Below are 15,012 nucleotides of genomic sequence, written 5' to 3' on the forward strand. Positions count from 1 at the left end.
GTTTTACATTAAAACGGAAACACGCTTTTAACCACAGGGCATGGATCTTCATGCCCCTAAGCCTCTCAGCAGATCCAACGAGGCAATTCAAAAAGAACAGCACTTGGCAACAGCCTGTTGTAGCTTCCTTAACACCCACTCTGTTCTCCTCAGCACGGACTCCATCAGTCTTGGCACCATGAGTCCACCCTCGATTACTACGCTTTTTCCACTACCTCACATGCTCAAGCTTTACCCATTTCCACACAGGAGGAAACTTTAGTCCAGTCCTTTTTGCAGTCCGAAAGTCCTGCCTAACTTTAGTCCAGTCTTTTTTCTTTGTCTACGTGTAGATTTTTGTTCCAGCTGTCAAACACACTCCTCCTAGTATTTTGGTTAGACTGCAAGGTGAAATTCACTGATTACAGCATCTGTGCCTCAACAGACAAAAGGAATGACAGGTGGCATTTGTGCCGAGGCAGAGCTCTGACACAATTTCCTCACTGCTAGTCTTTGCGAGGGAAATCCCTTACCTTGCTCTGCGTACGTGCTGTTCAGCTCCCTGTAGAGAGGGGTGAGAATTGTCGGAAGGTATGGCTTGATCCTGTCTTTCCCCAGATCCACTGAGATTGCTCCCAGGAACTTAAAGATGCAGCTTCTCTGAAAAGGAGCGCGTGGGACATGAAGTAAGGAAGGTTGGAAGGGAACTGCCTGACTGAACTGCCACCAGAGCACTGTGCATCACTCTTCAACATGCAAGGCCCCGTTTCAGACACCTGACTCAGAAACTTGCTGCTGTTACAAGGTCTTACTGCAGCCAAGTACAGCCTTTAGATGAGACACCACCCCAGGGGATCTGTGAACATGGAAGCTCTGACTTCACCGGGTTGGCAGCCGTGAACACTTTGAACAGCAGCCGTGTTCTCACTGTCCTCTACTGAGGCAGCTGAAGACATGAAAGCTCAACCTCTCTAACTCTGCACCACAGGGAACCACGGTGCTTTTCCTGACGCTACCCCCACACCCTCCCCTTCTCCTAGCAAGTGACTCCACACTGCCATTCCCCCGCCTGCCCAAGCGCTCTTGAGCTTTCAAAGGCGGTGCTCTGTCCCCTTCACCTTGGTGCCTTTGGTTGTCCCACCCTTCCACCACCCCACACGAGGGCTTGAAGCAACAGCAAAGGAGCAGCAGACTGGCACAAGCCTTTCCTGAGAAGCCCAAACCGAAATGCTGGTTTCTTTGGCACCTACTAATCCCCACTTCAGCGCCAGCTTCCCAGCACCCTCTACAGCTGGTCCCCTGGAAGCAAAGTACCAGAGCAACACTCTCCTGTGCAAGTGCCACAACAAAAGCAGTTGCTCTAACCCTGTTCTTACCTTTAAAGGGACCTTCGGGGAATACGCCGCTTCTCGCTTTGCCATGAGAGAGAGTTTCTTCATTAACCATAGCAATGTGGCTGGCTGGCCTTTCTCTTCTGTGTCTTCTGTTTCTCCCTCTCCTTGAGCAGAAATGTCTTTCTCTTCCTCATCTTCTGAGGCCTCCTGCTCTTCCACTTTGCAGCCACGTTCTCCTTCAGCCTCTTTATCCTCTTCTGAGGCAGGGGCTAGCAAGTAAAAAACTTTTGCCACGAAAAGCAAATTCTTTATAACCTGAAGTGTGAAAACAGAGTAGTCAGTCACTGTGGGTTCCCCCAGTGTCAGCACCAGCAGTGCCCAGGGCTAGATCTGAAAGAGGGACTGGCCAACCCAGGAGGCTCTAATGGGTCCCCCCCCCTGCCATGTTGCTCCTAACAGGAATGCCCACCTCAGTACCTTCCTTGTAGGCTGGGAGAGTCTTTCCCCATGACAGCCCATGCCATTTAGGCTACAGCACCCCTAAGGCAGCGCTGCTCCTTTTGTCTTCCCCACCTCTAGCAGCCCCTGGCTCTCCACAAGGAAATGTCTGCCCAGGTTCACAGTGGAGTCAAACCTTCAAGCAACAGCATAAAGCCGGACTAGAAGCTCCCAGCAAACAGCCAGGGTTCCACTGCAGCTGCAGGGAACCAGCACCAGAGATCTGGATGCCCGCTCCAGGATCCGGCTGCCCCGCCTGCTCCAGTCTGGGCTGCAGAGCCAGACTCTCCCTGACAGCAGAGACTCCAGTCCTGCCCTGCACGGTGCCTCCCCTTCTGTCCCTGCCACCTCACAGCTGACACTACAAGGAGGACTCTTCTCGGCCCCTCTGAGATACACACCTGCTTAGATGCCCTCAGCACAGAGCAGCTGGCCCTGCATTGTGTATTTGTCCTGAAGCCACCGGCAGCACTGCTGTCCTGACTGGGAGAGAACATCCCTGCACGGGCCGGGGCTTGCTCTGTGCCCTCCTGCAGCCCCAGACCTGCTCCTGCTCTTACCTGCTCTCCCAGAGACGGGTCCAGGAACTTGGACTGCAGCTGATGGCAGAACGCAAATGCGAGTTCCTTCATCTGGGGAGACAAAACAGGAAAAGGAAATCACTCCATGAAAGGAAGCCAGTAGCAGAAACTCAGAACGGTGTTTTGCAGTCACCAAAGGCGGTTCCTAGGGCAGGCCAAGGGATCGGCTCAGCACAACTTCTGCTGGCATCTTGCAACCTAGAGGGGAATCTTTGTGCTGCTGAAGTAAGACCCCAGAGAAGCCCCGTCCCAGCAGCAGAGACACCTCCTCAAATGCTTTAAGCAATCAGGATTAGGCAGCAGACAAGCAACTAAAAGAGAAATGTGCGTGCCAAACTGTAACGCTATTTTTATGTCCCAGCCAGGGAATGGGCATGGGCAGGAGGGAAGGAGAAGTACAGACATCTTTACCTTTTTGTCCAGTTCGGCAGTCAAGAAGACTGTGGATGCTGACAGCTCTGCTGACGTCTTTTTCCTCTTCCCTGCCTTTCTTTCCCTCCACTTGTTGACAAGCTCTTCTGGCTTGTAAGATGCAAACAACAAGCCAAAGATCTCAGTAGCTGTCAGCCAGACCCAGCTGTGAGGATACCACAGGTGAGACTGGACATGACCTGGGGGAAAGAAAACCTCTTTCAGCACAGGAGCTGGTCCAGTGAGAGCAGAAAAAGAACCAGGTCCCTCCAAGAACTGCCACAATAAAAAGGCTAAGGAAATTACCTGTGCTCATCTGTGCAGAACATAATCAAAGACTTCCTAGCAACTCTATCCAGCTAAAGCTGGAGGTAGCTGACCCTGACTGTCATGTTTCTGCAGCAACTATGGTCCCCTCAGGGGCTCAGTGCCGCAGCTTATCTGCCCATGATGTTTGAGGACTGGCTGCTGTGAGACTTGGGTGAGCTGGCCCCGCTGCAAAGGGACAGATCGAACCCCTGGATGGAGGCTGAGGATGCTTCAGAGAGGAGATGGAGTTGCCATCTTGTCTTGCCTCTGTCCAAGCTGCACATCACCAAGCAATCCGGGATTTACAAGGGTTATCTCCTACCTCACTAAAGGCACCTGGCAGGCTGAACTCTTCAAAGACATTAACCAGCCAGATCCAGGCCTGATAGCAGCAAATGAAGCAATTAAAAACAAAGCAAAAAAATGCCAATAAGCCAGCCTGACACTGTACAGTCTCACTCACAGGGAAATTGCTTGAATCCAATAACCTCCAGGCCTTAACATCCCGGCAGACACACAGTATTTACAGCACTATTACCATGTGTCATCACTTGCTGGCTGGTATGTATGATCTCATCAAGAAAATCTCATCTTCCCAGGAGAACGGAACGTTTTCATCCAAGAGGATGTAATTATGGTTAAACATGCAGTAGTTTGCAGCTTTTTGCTCTTGGGATATTAGAAAATACTTCCCAGCCACTGAGGCAGAGGGTGTGTTGTTTTCATCAACATCAACCACACAACCTTTTCCATTAACATCTTCACTTTCACTGTCTAGTACCTGGTGATGTATTAGCATTTGGCAGCATGCAAACCTTGTATGACAAAGTTCAGCTGTTTATTTTAGGGTGTGAAAAACCGCACGGCACACAAAGAATCTTCCTTGTAACACAGCCATAACAATTCTTGATACTTACCCCAGATACTGCTCACAACGTCACTGTTCTTGGTTAACTGAATCAAGTTGCACTCTGTGGTCAGCTTTGTCACCAGCACGAGAAAGCTGAAAAGCAGCCTGTCTGCAGCCTTCTCCTCCTCCTCTTCAGTTATCTAATAAAATCGGCAAGTCAAGAGAGATGCTTATGAGAACCTGAAGACAGAGCTTATTTACCCCACTAGATAAATTTCAGATCAACCCTGCAAAAAAAGAGAAGACTGACTTGTACCCAATTCCCAAAATAAAGAGAAGAGAAGCAGCTCCACTAAAGCATTTCCTCTGGAGACTGATGCTCTGCAGGAGAGATTATTACTACAATCATTCTTGGTTTTTTATACAGATGTTACAGGAACAAACTCTTGGGTTTCTAAATGCAAGCAATTACACACACAGTCTATATCATTTATGTCTATTGATGTACTTGTGTACATTTGATTCTCATTATTAGAGCCAAGTGGAGCTCAGATTTGCCTGTGTCACCTGGCACGTTGTTACGTGTGCCAATGACAACCACCACCCCACGTTGTTATGACAACACTGCGTGCACCGTGTTTTACTCCTCACCCTGCCTGCAACCACCGGCTGGCTTCACAGAACTGGTCGGTGCTCCACCTACGTGTTGCAGCACAGGGGGTGGATTACACTGAATTTCTCCTCACTGCAGGTATTTTATTTTCGTCTCCTGCCAATTTACAAACCCTGAGGCTCTTCTCTCTTGTTCAGCATGCTCCCTTCGCACATCAGTAACATACGTGGCCACTCCCCAGGCACGGTGATGGGGATCCCTTTGGGATTATCACATGCCAGGCAGAATCTGAGGCAGCCTTGTTATTCTGAGTTAATCACGTGCACTAAAAAGATTTTCCATAAAACAAAACCATGGTCTGAGGTACAGGAAGAGAACTCCTTTGAAAGCTAAAGCTGTAGGTAACACCGAACAAAGCAGTCAGTCCCAAGCGATGACCCCCTACACTTACACAAATCTCTGCAGCAAGCAGACACATTTCCCAGTTAAAAAGATGTTGCGAGTGTGATCGTCAGGCTGTTTTCCAACTAAACGAATTCTAACTCATCCCAGTGCTACCTGTGCACCCCGCCGTTCTTTCTGACAGTGGTTTTTATAAACTCAACTTTAAACAAAAACAACCAGATGTCCCTCCTTTCCTGCCACCACAGTGAAGACCAGAAGCAGTAAAACTACCTCGACATACGTACTGCTACATGCTGTCAACCCGCCAAGCCCTACAGGTAAAGGCAAAAGCCTGAGTCTCGAGGGTTGTCTCAAGAATCCCTTCCACCCACAGAGATCCTGATGGAGGCCGGGGCGAAGAGGAATATATCTGCTGGTTACACGGTATGGCTGTAGGCTCAGGCCATGTGGCTTTGCAAAGTTCCTTTGCCCCTTCTATTGTGACACATGACACCAAATTTCGACTCACAGACAGAAAATATGGCTGTAGGTCAGTGAGGCCTCCTTCAGAACCAATGCATGTGTGTCATATCTTTCCTCAGTCCCAAACGGTAGGTCCAACAGTTAAATCTCTCCCACACTACTTCTCTTTTTCCATTTTCTTAATTCTCCTTCCCCAAACCTTACACGTGGGAAAAGTTACTTACGTTTTCAAATTTAATTGGGTTGATTTCTTCTTCAATCAAGGTGAGGACAGCTTCAAGCCGCCGTTCAAACATTACTCCCTCCACTTCAACAAACAAACCGCATGCCTGGGCAGCCAACCTCTTGTGTGAGCTCTGCCAACAGAAAGAATGACACCCCTTGGTACTTCTTGACGATCAAATCCTGCAGCTCCCACGTGCAGGAGCTGGTAGCAACTCCTACTTCTGCCTGTAGCAACAGCACCTTAAGAGAAGCTGATTTTCAGAGTACTACTGAAAAAAGTGATGCTGCCAGCTAGGCACAAAAGCACCTGGCAGCACAAGTTATCCCTGGAAACACACCCTAAAACTGAATGGCGAAAGGCCTTTTCCGGCCCGGTTCCCAGCTGCAAAGCTTGGGGGCCCACTTTGAACTCTTTGACTCTTCACAACATTAACAGGCAGCTCACAGCTATAAACCAGAACTGAACACATTAAAGATGAAAAGGATGAAGTGTTGAAGAACACTTACGCCACTGTACAGCAGAACTGAACATAATAACTAAATACAGTTTGAGAATAACTTAACACCCAGGCACCCAGATCAAAATGGGAGGCCTGTAAGATTAGGTTTGCCACTTCCAGCTGCCGGTGACAGAATGAAGGTGAGTCTGAGCTCAAGACAGCACAAAAAGCCAATTACTGGGATGAGAAGAGCTTTAAGTAATTTGCTCAAACCTTTAACCTGAGCAAAGACCACACCTGGTGAAATACCTGACCCAAAAGAGGAACTGTTGGAGCAGCGCAATGCAGCTGGGAAGTCTGTCGGCTGACCTACAGCAGCAGCAGTTCCCTACATTTGTGCAGCTTTATGAAGCTACACCATTTCTTGCTCTTCCTACTAGCAAGAGCTATGGCACTGAGCACAGCTTTCAAGAGCCTTCATTTTAAGCTGAGTCTTGCCCATGCTCCTTTCCTAAAACTACTAAGTCAGGTACCATTGAACCCATCAATCCACCTGGTATTAGCAATCTCTCATTTGCCTTAATCTTACTCAGCCCCCAAACAGAGTTCAGACCTGAAAAGACCAAAGAATACCTTCTTGCTGTGAAACCATTCTGTGACCAGCGAAAACATCAGATCTTTTTTTTCACTGTTTATCTTACTGAGCAGAGATTTACACGTCAAAGCTGCCATCTTTTTGCATTTGGCGGAGTCATCATTTATCATCATCATACAGAGAGAGAGAAAAAACAGCCCGCAGTATTTGTCGAGGAGATCCTAGAAAGAAACAACCCATCAGTCAAGGGCACATCCCCAAGGAGCTTCTGGCATTTAAAGGGGAAAAAGAGGGGTATTTGTTGCACAGCGTATAGGAACAATGTCGGCTCTGAGCAGGGTTGGAAAGGACGGGATGATCCAGCTGTTGGAGCACACAGGGAGCGTACAGCAGCCCCAGCCCTGCTCTGACTCTGCTACCATGTCCCTGGGACAGCAACGTTGAGTGTCAAACCTTAAAGGGCATCTTCGTGCTCAACTCTTACTGAAACAGGCACAAGGCCCTCAGCAAGGCAGCGATCAACCCAAAGGCCCTTCTTTCAGAGCCGGCAGCTCTTTGCTACTTTACAGAGTTGCCGGGAACTAAGCTGAGATACTAAATCTAATCAGGCAGTGGTGAAGCACAGCTTACTGTGCAGAATTTCTCTTCCTTCCTCCCAAATTCTTGCTTGATTGCGCTTCTCTCAGTCTCCTGAATGCTCAGTCAAGCTCCAGCTGCAGAGCTTCGAGGCAGCTTAGCATTTTGCGTAAGTTATCCTGCATAGATGCACGCTTATTTTTCAGCTTTCATTTTGATCCACCCCACTGAGAAGCCCTCCCTCTCCAGTCAGGCCAACAAAATAGATATGGTACATCACATACCAGTTCAGACAACAACATCCCTCATGAATGTTAAAAAAAAAAACAGAACAAAACCACACAGTGAGAAAACTCTAGAGTTCACTTCCTATTCATATCCCATTTCCTAAACTGGTTGTGTCTCTTCCTGGCATAAATCACCATCAAGTTTATCCCAACTCCAGCTGACAGAGCTTTATTTTACTTGCAAACTGAGCACATTAGATAAAGAAGTACTGCAGACTTTCCAGCACGTCATTTCTCTTTTGGAACAAAGCCAGGTTCTTTGGAGACAAGTGAACATTCTGCTCATGATAAGAGATAATAGGAACTACCAAGTGCTCCCAAAATAAAGTGCTCTGAAAATGCTGTTACTGCAAGCCGCAGTAACTGCTTGATGCCTGGAACACCAAGGGGTGCTTGTTACCTTTGGGAACATGTCAAGGAGGTATGCAATCATCTCCAGCGCGGATTCCCTTCCAGTTTCATACTCGTACCTGTGAGGAAACGATTAACAGTTAGGGCTGGGTTAATACTCTAGAAAGGTGCTAACAATTTACAAGAATGGCTAATGCCAGAAATGCACAGGGACAGGGATCTTTCTACAACAGCTACCAGACCTGGTCTGCTACTTAAGAAAAGAGAAGCAACAGGCCCCTCAGCTCCATCTCCCAGAGAACAGGCACAGAAAGACAGAGGAAAAAGGGCTCCAGCTAACTTAAGTCAGCCCAGCTGCACTGGTGCTACGGTGCTGGGGAACGTGGTAAACTACTGTCACCTTCAGCAAGGGAGGGGTCATGCTCAGAAGGGGATTTCAGGCACACTGCTCCTGCTGAATTGGTGCAGCTGATCTCAACTGTGCCTGCAACTGCAGCTGAGCCCATTGCCATGGCACAGCAGTCCTATAAATGCACCTTCCCTTATTCTTTCTGGATTTTCCAGTTCACCTGGTTCCCAACCAGTGGAGCTGGTTAAACACTACAAAAACAACAGAACCTTTCCTTAGAGTGAGATACAAAACAAAGCCAGCTGTGAAACAGGGAAGAGACAAAGGGCTTGCTTTACCAAACAGCACATCTCTGGAAAAGGGAAGCTGTTTTAGAGGTAGGAAAATCAAGATGTCGGCCACACCCTCCCCTCCAAATGAACAGTCCTTTAGGTGGCCACTAGAGTCATATTTAAGCAACAAGGTTCTGTTCTGAGAGAGATGTTGGGAATATAAACTCACTCCAGTTGTGCGAGCATGAAATCCAAATTGTGTTTCAGCTTGTCACCTAGGGGGTAGTCCAAAATATATTTTAAGTAAATCTGGAAAGAAAGAAAAAAAACAAAACAAAACAGAGAGGAGTTACGAGAAACATTCAGGAAAGCTTGTAAAAAGGTTATGAAGAAAATGGATGGAGCAGCAAGTTTATGAGAACAATCCCTTCCTCCTGTGTGTTTAAGTTCCTATTACACAAGGGGCCAACAACTGCTCTTAAGCTCCCTGCCTGGAACAGGATCTGCGGGCGTTTGACAACAGCCACATCAGTTTTTAGATTACTGCTCTGAATTGGGCAGGCTTCTGTTAACAGAGATTCTGCATCCTTCAAAATTCATCCTGCAACTATGGAAATGCAAAATTCGGTTATGCACAGCTCCTGCTGCATCTGTATCCCAATGCTTGAAATGAAGCAACCAATTCTGTCTTTCGGTTGCTTTCAGCTTGGGAAGGAGGAGGAAGCCTTCTGAAGGCAGGCCATGGCAAGCAGTCTCACTGTAGGCAAGCAGTCTGCAATTCTGCTATGCATCAGTCACAAGAACTAAAGCCAGCCAGGAACAAGGGGAACAAGGATTAGTAAGGAGGGGCAACTGGGTTAGGGGCTCAGCAGGTCTAAGGCACATGTCTGTGAGAGCTGGGATGGCCACACTAAGCCCTCCAGCGTGTTTGACTGCTCTAAGTAAAGTGAGATGAGAAACGTTCCATCCTACCAACCTGCCTGCACTGGACTCGCACTGGCTCACTCTGACCCGTGATGGCCAGCTGGGCAACCTTCTTAAGCACATCATCAATTTCGGGGACAATCAGCTTCCTGGATAAAATAGCCTAAAAAAGAGAAAGCACGGCTGGAGTCATGTCATCTTGCTTGACAGTGTGAGATGCAGTACCTGGAAATACACTGGTCTCAGGTGACACATTAACACTGACTTTTTCACATCTTCATCTTCTAATGATTAGAGACGTCGATTCTTTAGCAAAAACTTCCTCAGCCCTAAATACAACCTCACAGAACAGCCTCCCGAACAATTTTAAACAGCGACTACAAATGAAACAGGCACGCTTTGCTGCTCCCCACCCCGCCCCCCCAACAGAGAGCCTTAACAGCATTCTGGGGCCTGTCCCTGACGTGAGATCGTGCAGCCTTTCACCAAGAGGCAGAATCACTGCCATTGCACTGCCTCACAGAGCCCATGCCCCTGCTGCACAGAAATACCTTGAGAAGACCAAAGGCAGTGGCTTGGCGCGATGAATCATAAATGTCTTCTTCAGCAAAGCCAAGCAACACTTGGAGCTGTTTGCTTGTTATCTGACTCTTTGCATTCTTCACAAGTATTGTTACACACTACAAAATCAAATTGCACATTGTCAATACGCATGCCGTGCCATAAAACATAAGCCCACACCAAAGCCTGACTGTTTATACCACTAAGGTTGGAAAAGACAAACTGCTGCTCTGAAACATGCAGCTAACGCTGTTCTCATCACATCTTGCTTTCAGCTGGTAATTCTGAGACAAAAACTGAACACCAGCAAATACACAAATTCAAACTCATCCTTGAAATGAGCGGGGATGCTCACAGACATGAGCCACGATGCAGGAAGGCAGCCAGGAAGAGGAGAAAATTCTTCTGGCACTGGCATTCACCATGAATTACTCTAACTTTCCCTTATGACCATGAAACTGTAATTAATTCAGCAACGCATTTAGAAAACACCTACCAGAAGACACTGCACACTGAAAGAGTAGTTATTACAACTACTAATTGTCTCCTTCCCTTATCTCACTTCAGCTGCAAGGGTTTCCTGCAATTAATCATGTTAAAAAGAAGCTATTCAAGTACAAAGCTGATGCCACTCAAAAGACAGGGTGGTAACAAGATACTATTATAAGGAAGAAAGAAGGCAAATATGCTTCTATAAAAACGCTTCTTCAGATCCAAGCTGTGCATTTTTAGGGGGTAACTTTCTCTAAGGTTTCACTGGGGAAAGAATCAGCGAGGCCACATTTCCCTCGCTACCTTGTGATCTCCTGACTGCCTCTCCAGGGACAGCTGCAGGAGGGATCTGCCGTTGGAAGAGTCTCATTCTACAAAGTTTAAGATTAAAGTAGAAAAGGGCAGGGCTGGGTCTGACTTACTTTGAAACAGCTCACAACCAGGTGGAAATTCTGGCCTTTGGCTATTCCTGTCTTGGCAAATTCTTTCAGCAAGAGGAAAAGCTGCTTGATAAGTGGCTCCAGATTCGTACTGACAGAAGGCAAAGGGAACTTTAAAATCCATACCAAGGACTGCAGAGCACCAGTTATCACCTGTAAGAAAGAGGCAAATGACAGCACGTGGGTACAATGACACTGACGGAACACTTCTCACTCTGTAACAGACACTCTGTAACAGACACGGTCAGGCTGTCTGCAACTGTGGTAAAAAGGAATTAGCTAACAAAATCAACCTCTTTCAAACCATTCATATGTAATACAAAGGGCTTCTCAGTTCTACAAGTTCTAAAAGCGCTATCTGCCACTCCCTAACTCTCTAACTTTGATTTTACCAGGTAAAGACATGAACAAAGTGCTGATTCAGCAGTTGGCAGGAACTCTTTCTGAAGCAGAGGCACCTTCAAGGCACAGAAGTTGCTCTACCAAAACCCCAGGTCACCTGAAGGCCCTGCTTCAGGTATCTGATAGCATATGAGGCATGCCTTCCATTCCCAGCAAACTCAAGGATTAAGGCTCCTAGGCTCACTCATACCCAAAGGTGCCCAAAAAGGAGGCTGTGTATGGTACTGGGAATAAAGACATTAGAGGTGGATCAAAAGAAACCAGTTACGACACCACCACTCCCAGCAGCCACAGGACCTCATGAACCTCCTCACACGTAGCCTATGAAGTCTGCAAAGTCCTTGTATGAACACACTCCAGGAGAACTTGTCCATACTCGAACCTGCAGCACTAGGGGCAGAGCATTCAGTCCTCCATCAGCCACAATCCTCCCTCCCCCTTGGGGTGTCGTGTCCTCAAACAACTCAGCCTGCACACCTATGAAATCAGGTCTGAAAATTGGATGGCTTTCTCCTCTCTTGCAGATCAACTGCAAGATGACATTTGTGGGCAGGACCCTTCTTAGTAGAACAGACAGAATAGACAGACTCCAGCTCAGAACCGTACCTTGACATCCATGGATTTCAGGCAGTCTATAAGCAGCTGAACAAAAGGGTCTAACATTTCCAAAGCACGCTCCTCAGAAGAATTTACTTTGGACCTCTTCAGGCTCATGTGCAGCAGCTGGTGTAGAAAGCACAGGACATTCATCTCAAAGTCAGGCTGGGACTCTAAGTCAAGTAAGGTCCCACCTTGTTTCAGGTTATAGCAGAATTTATGCCATATCCCATTCAAGTATCTGCAAAAGGCTGCGCTCTCTTTATAGCTCTCTAAGAGGAACCATTGGAGTTACCACATGAAAAATAAAGTTAACGCTAGTGGCAGTATTGTTAACAAAATATATCCAGAATACCTTCCTTTGGATACTCTTAACAAAAATTCAGATTGCAAAGCTTTGTATCTGAGAAGATCCTTACCCGAAGTCCTGAATCAACCAAGATATACGTGTTAGTCCTGCTGCTGACACGTGCCTTCTGCCCACCTCTCGTGGGAGTGGGCTGTAGCAGCAGGCAGCTCTCTGGTGGCAGCCGAGGATCTGGAGGAGGGGTAACTTTTTTTCTGAAAAGCAATGTATGGCAAAGGAGAACATTCAGATTTCAACCCCCTTCACAACAAGCTTGCTGCTGGGAGTGATGAGAGCTGGACCGTGCTCAGCTGCTACCCACACAGCACGCAAAAGCAAGTCACAGCCAGAACGCAATGAAACAAAACAAACTAGAGAGCAGCATGACAGAAGGGACACTCAGACTTAAGAACAATATCACCATTATGAAGATAAGAAATGCACGCTGATTTGCGTAACATCCCCCTTGCTTCTTCTCATCAGACAGACAAAAGTTTGGTAGTTCCTTCAAGGGCATACACCTCCCACCACTGTTCACTGCGCTTCATTTACTGATATTTATTTCAATTTCTGATGGCTTATAAAAACTGCTCTAAGAAGCCTGCAAAAGACTCTAGAGCATGCCAGCCTACATAACAAAGGAAATGCAAGACACCCAGATCCAACTGTGAGCAGTGACACCATCAGATGGAGAGGAAATCTGATGGGTCTCCCCAACTTCTGCACAAGTACTGAACTGATACAGTGACAGCCCACAGTCTCTCTTGTTACGGACCCCACGAAAATGTCCAAGACCCCAAACACCTCTTACGTGCCAGTTTGTAGCTCCCTCCTAAACACTGCCCCTCATCCCTTCACCCAAACACCCAAATGCATATGCCAGCTTACTAGATGGTGAAAAAGCCTTACTGAAGGCCTTAAGTACTTGCAAGAGCAGATTCCCATGAGTTCAGAAAGTGATCACTCCCATTTCCAAGCTTCCTCCTTGCCCTCAGACTGCCCAAATAATTCACCCACATTGAAAATAAGAGGCAAATGAAAGGCAAGGAAACCCTTATACATTTGATTGGTTGGATTTGAGAGCTGCCATTTCTGCAAGCAAACCTCCTAACTGATAACAGACCACCTGGATAACATCCTGGAACTCACTTGGCCTTCTCAGTGAGCAGAGGCAAGTTTTCACTGATGAGACCATGACTGAGGAGGAGGAGGGATTCTGCGTTCATGTCTGAATTGAAGATCAGCCCTTCCATGATGTGACGCAGCGCCTCATGCACCTTTCGGACTATCTTCAAGCTTGTGGTAGTCTCCAGAACCTGCAAAGGCACAACCATGAGAGCTATGAGGGCAACGTGAGGGGAACGGTCTGCCATCTGTATTCAGAAATCATGGGAAAAGCCAGAGCAATTCCTCTCTCAACACCTGCTGCCTTAAGTCACTAGTTCTCTACATGAACAGCATCCCATCGCCTCAACTCCGCCCCAACACCCCTCCCTTTCTCTCCAGCCTCTTCTCAGACTCCAGCCCGTTCACCTATCAACACACCAGGGCACTCCAGACCTCTTGAGCAAACCAGGGCTCCATTTCTGCATGCGTTTGCACTCTACTCAAAAAAAAAATCTCTGAAAAGGCAATTATTGCACATGTACAGAGCCCGAACATATTTTGGTGACATTTCCTTCATGCACAAAAGATCAAACCACAGAGCAGCCTTGCAGGACTTTGGAGCTACAGAGGAAACAAGCTGGCAGAGGGAGAGGGTATGGGGAATTTATAGTGGGATGTTTCCTCTCCAGCAGGGGTTGAAAGCTTCCCAGAATGCCATTCATTCCCTGCCCTGGATATCAATGGTAAAGTCTCACTTTATGAGTGGGGTGCATACTGCTTTCCAAAAGAACGGGAAGCCAAAGCAGGATTATATAGGTAATTACACAGTAGCCACCCGGAGGTTCTAGAGTTTGTTTTAGACCATACAGAATTGAGAGTGCTCAGAGTTAAGAAAGACTCTGGCTGACTTTTCTTACCTCCTTCAGTGGCAGAATAAGTTTCGTCACCTGGCCCTTTCCTATGAACTTTCCAAGAATTTCATAGGAATCGTAACTCTTGTTCTTGCGCGCTTCCATGACCTTGGAGACAATTCCCTTCACTTCCTTCTCTTCAGCTACATTCCCAAACAACTCCTGGTTGAAAATCTTTGGAAATCAGGCAAGAGAAGTGCATGAGAGGAGCAGAAAAGCAGAGCCAGATTCCTTTAGTAGCAGCAGAACAACACTACTTTTCCCTACTCACATAAAAATTATTCTCCGTGTTTCCCACAAATCATGTCTACCTTTCCTTTGTCAACATAAAACACCCCAGTTTGAGCATATCAGATGAGGACGCTGTTCTCACATCCCGCTGTGGTACTGTGATACAAGGAGTGGGACTGCGGTCAGACCAAGATATCCAAATATACCCCATCTGGGTGGCCAGCTGAGCTCCTGGGCTCCATGGACTGCACTGACTAGATGTCTGCTGACTTGCTCAGCCATTTAGAGCACAGGGAAACATAGTTAGGTATCTTCATCTGCAACCCACTCCTTCTCAGGATGCAGGGATCAGGATACAGCCCCAGAGATACTTTGCTACTCTACAAGGAGTCTGATGATGCCTCAGTAGAAAACAGTCCCCTTCCTTTGCCGTACACACACAATCATCCCTGTTTACCATGAAG

The 15,012-nt window shown here is 47.2% G+C and overlaps 1 protein-coding gene across 1 annotated transcript in view; it reads right to left on the bottom strand.

The window, feature by feature from the left end:
- Positions 1-15,012, bottom strand: part of UTP20 (UTP20 small subunit processome component) — a 66,005-nt gene that overhangs the window by 2,369 nt on the left and 48,624 nt on the right. The window contains exons 45-60 of the mRNA XM_054203800.1: positions 14,324-14,491; positions 13,449-13,615; positions 12,373-12,514; positions 11,963-12,079; positions 10,937-11,107; positions 10,013-10,141; positions 9,514-9,624; positions 8,767-8,846; positions 7,966-8,035; positions 6,741-6,923; positions 5,667-5,798; positions 4,030-4,162; positions 2,804-3,003; positions 2,372-2,443; positions 1,356-1,628; positions 513-639 (exon numbers count right to left, since the gene is read on the bottom strand). Of these exons, the coding sequence (XP_054059775.1) occupies positions 513-639; positions 1,356-1,628; positions 2,372-2,443; positions 2,804-3,003; positions 4,030-4,162; positions 5,667-5,798; positions 6,741-6,923; positions 7,966-8,035; positions 8,767-8,846; positions 9,514-9,624; positions 10,013-10,141; positions 10,937-11,107; positions 11,963-12,079; positions 12,373-12,514; positions 13,449-13,615; positions 14,324-14,491 (2,275 nt within the window). The remainder of the gene's footprint in view (positions 1-512; positions 640-1,355; positions 1,629-2,371; positions 2,444-2,803; positions 3,004-4,029; positions 4,163-5,666; positions 5,799-6,740; positions 6,924-7,965; positions 8,036-8,766; positions 8,847-9,513; positions 9,625-10,012; positions 10,142-10,936; positions 11,108-11,962; positions 12,080-12,372; positions 12,515-13,448; positions 13,616-14,323; positions 14,492-15,012) is intronic.

This window comes from Rissa tridactyla, chromosome 1 (genome assembly GCF_028500815.1).
Source record: "Rissa tridactyla isolate bRisTri1 chromosome 1, bRisTri1.patW.cur.20221130, whole genome shotgun sequence".
Lineage (NCBI taxonomy): Eukaryota > Metazoa > Chordata > Aves > Charadriiformes > Laridae > Rissa > Rissa tridactyla.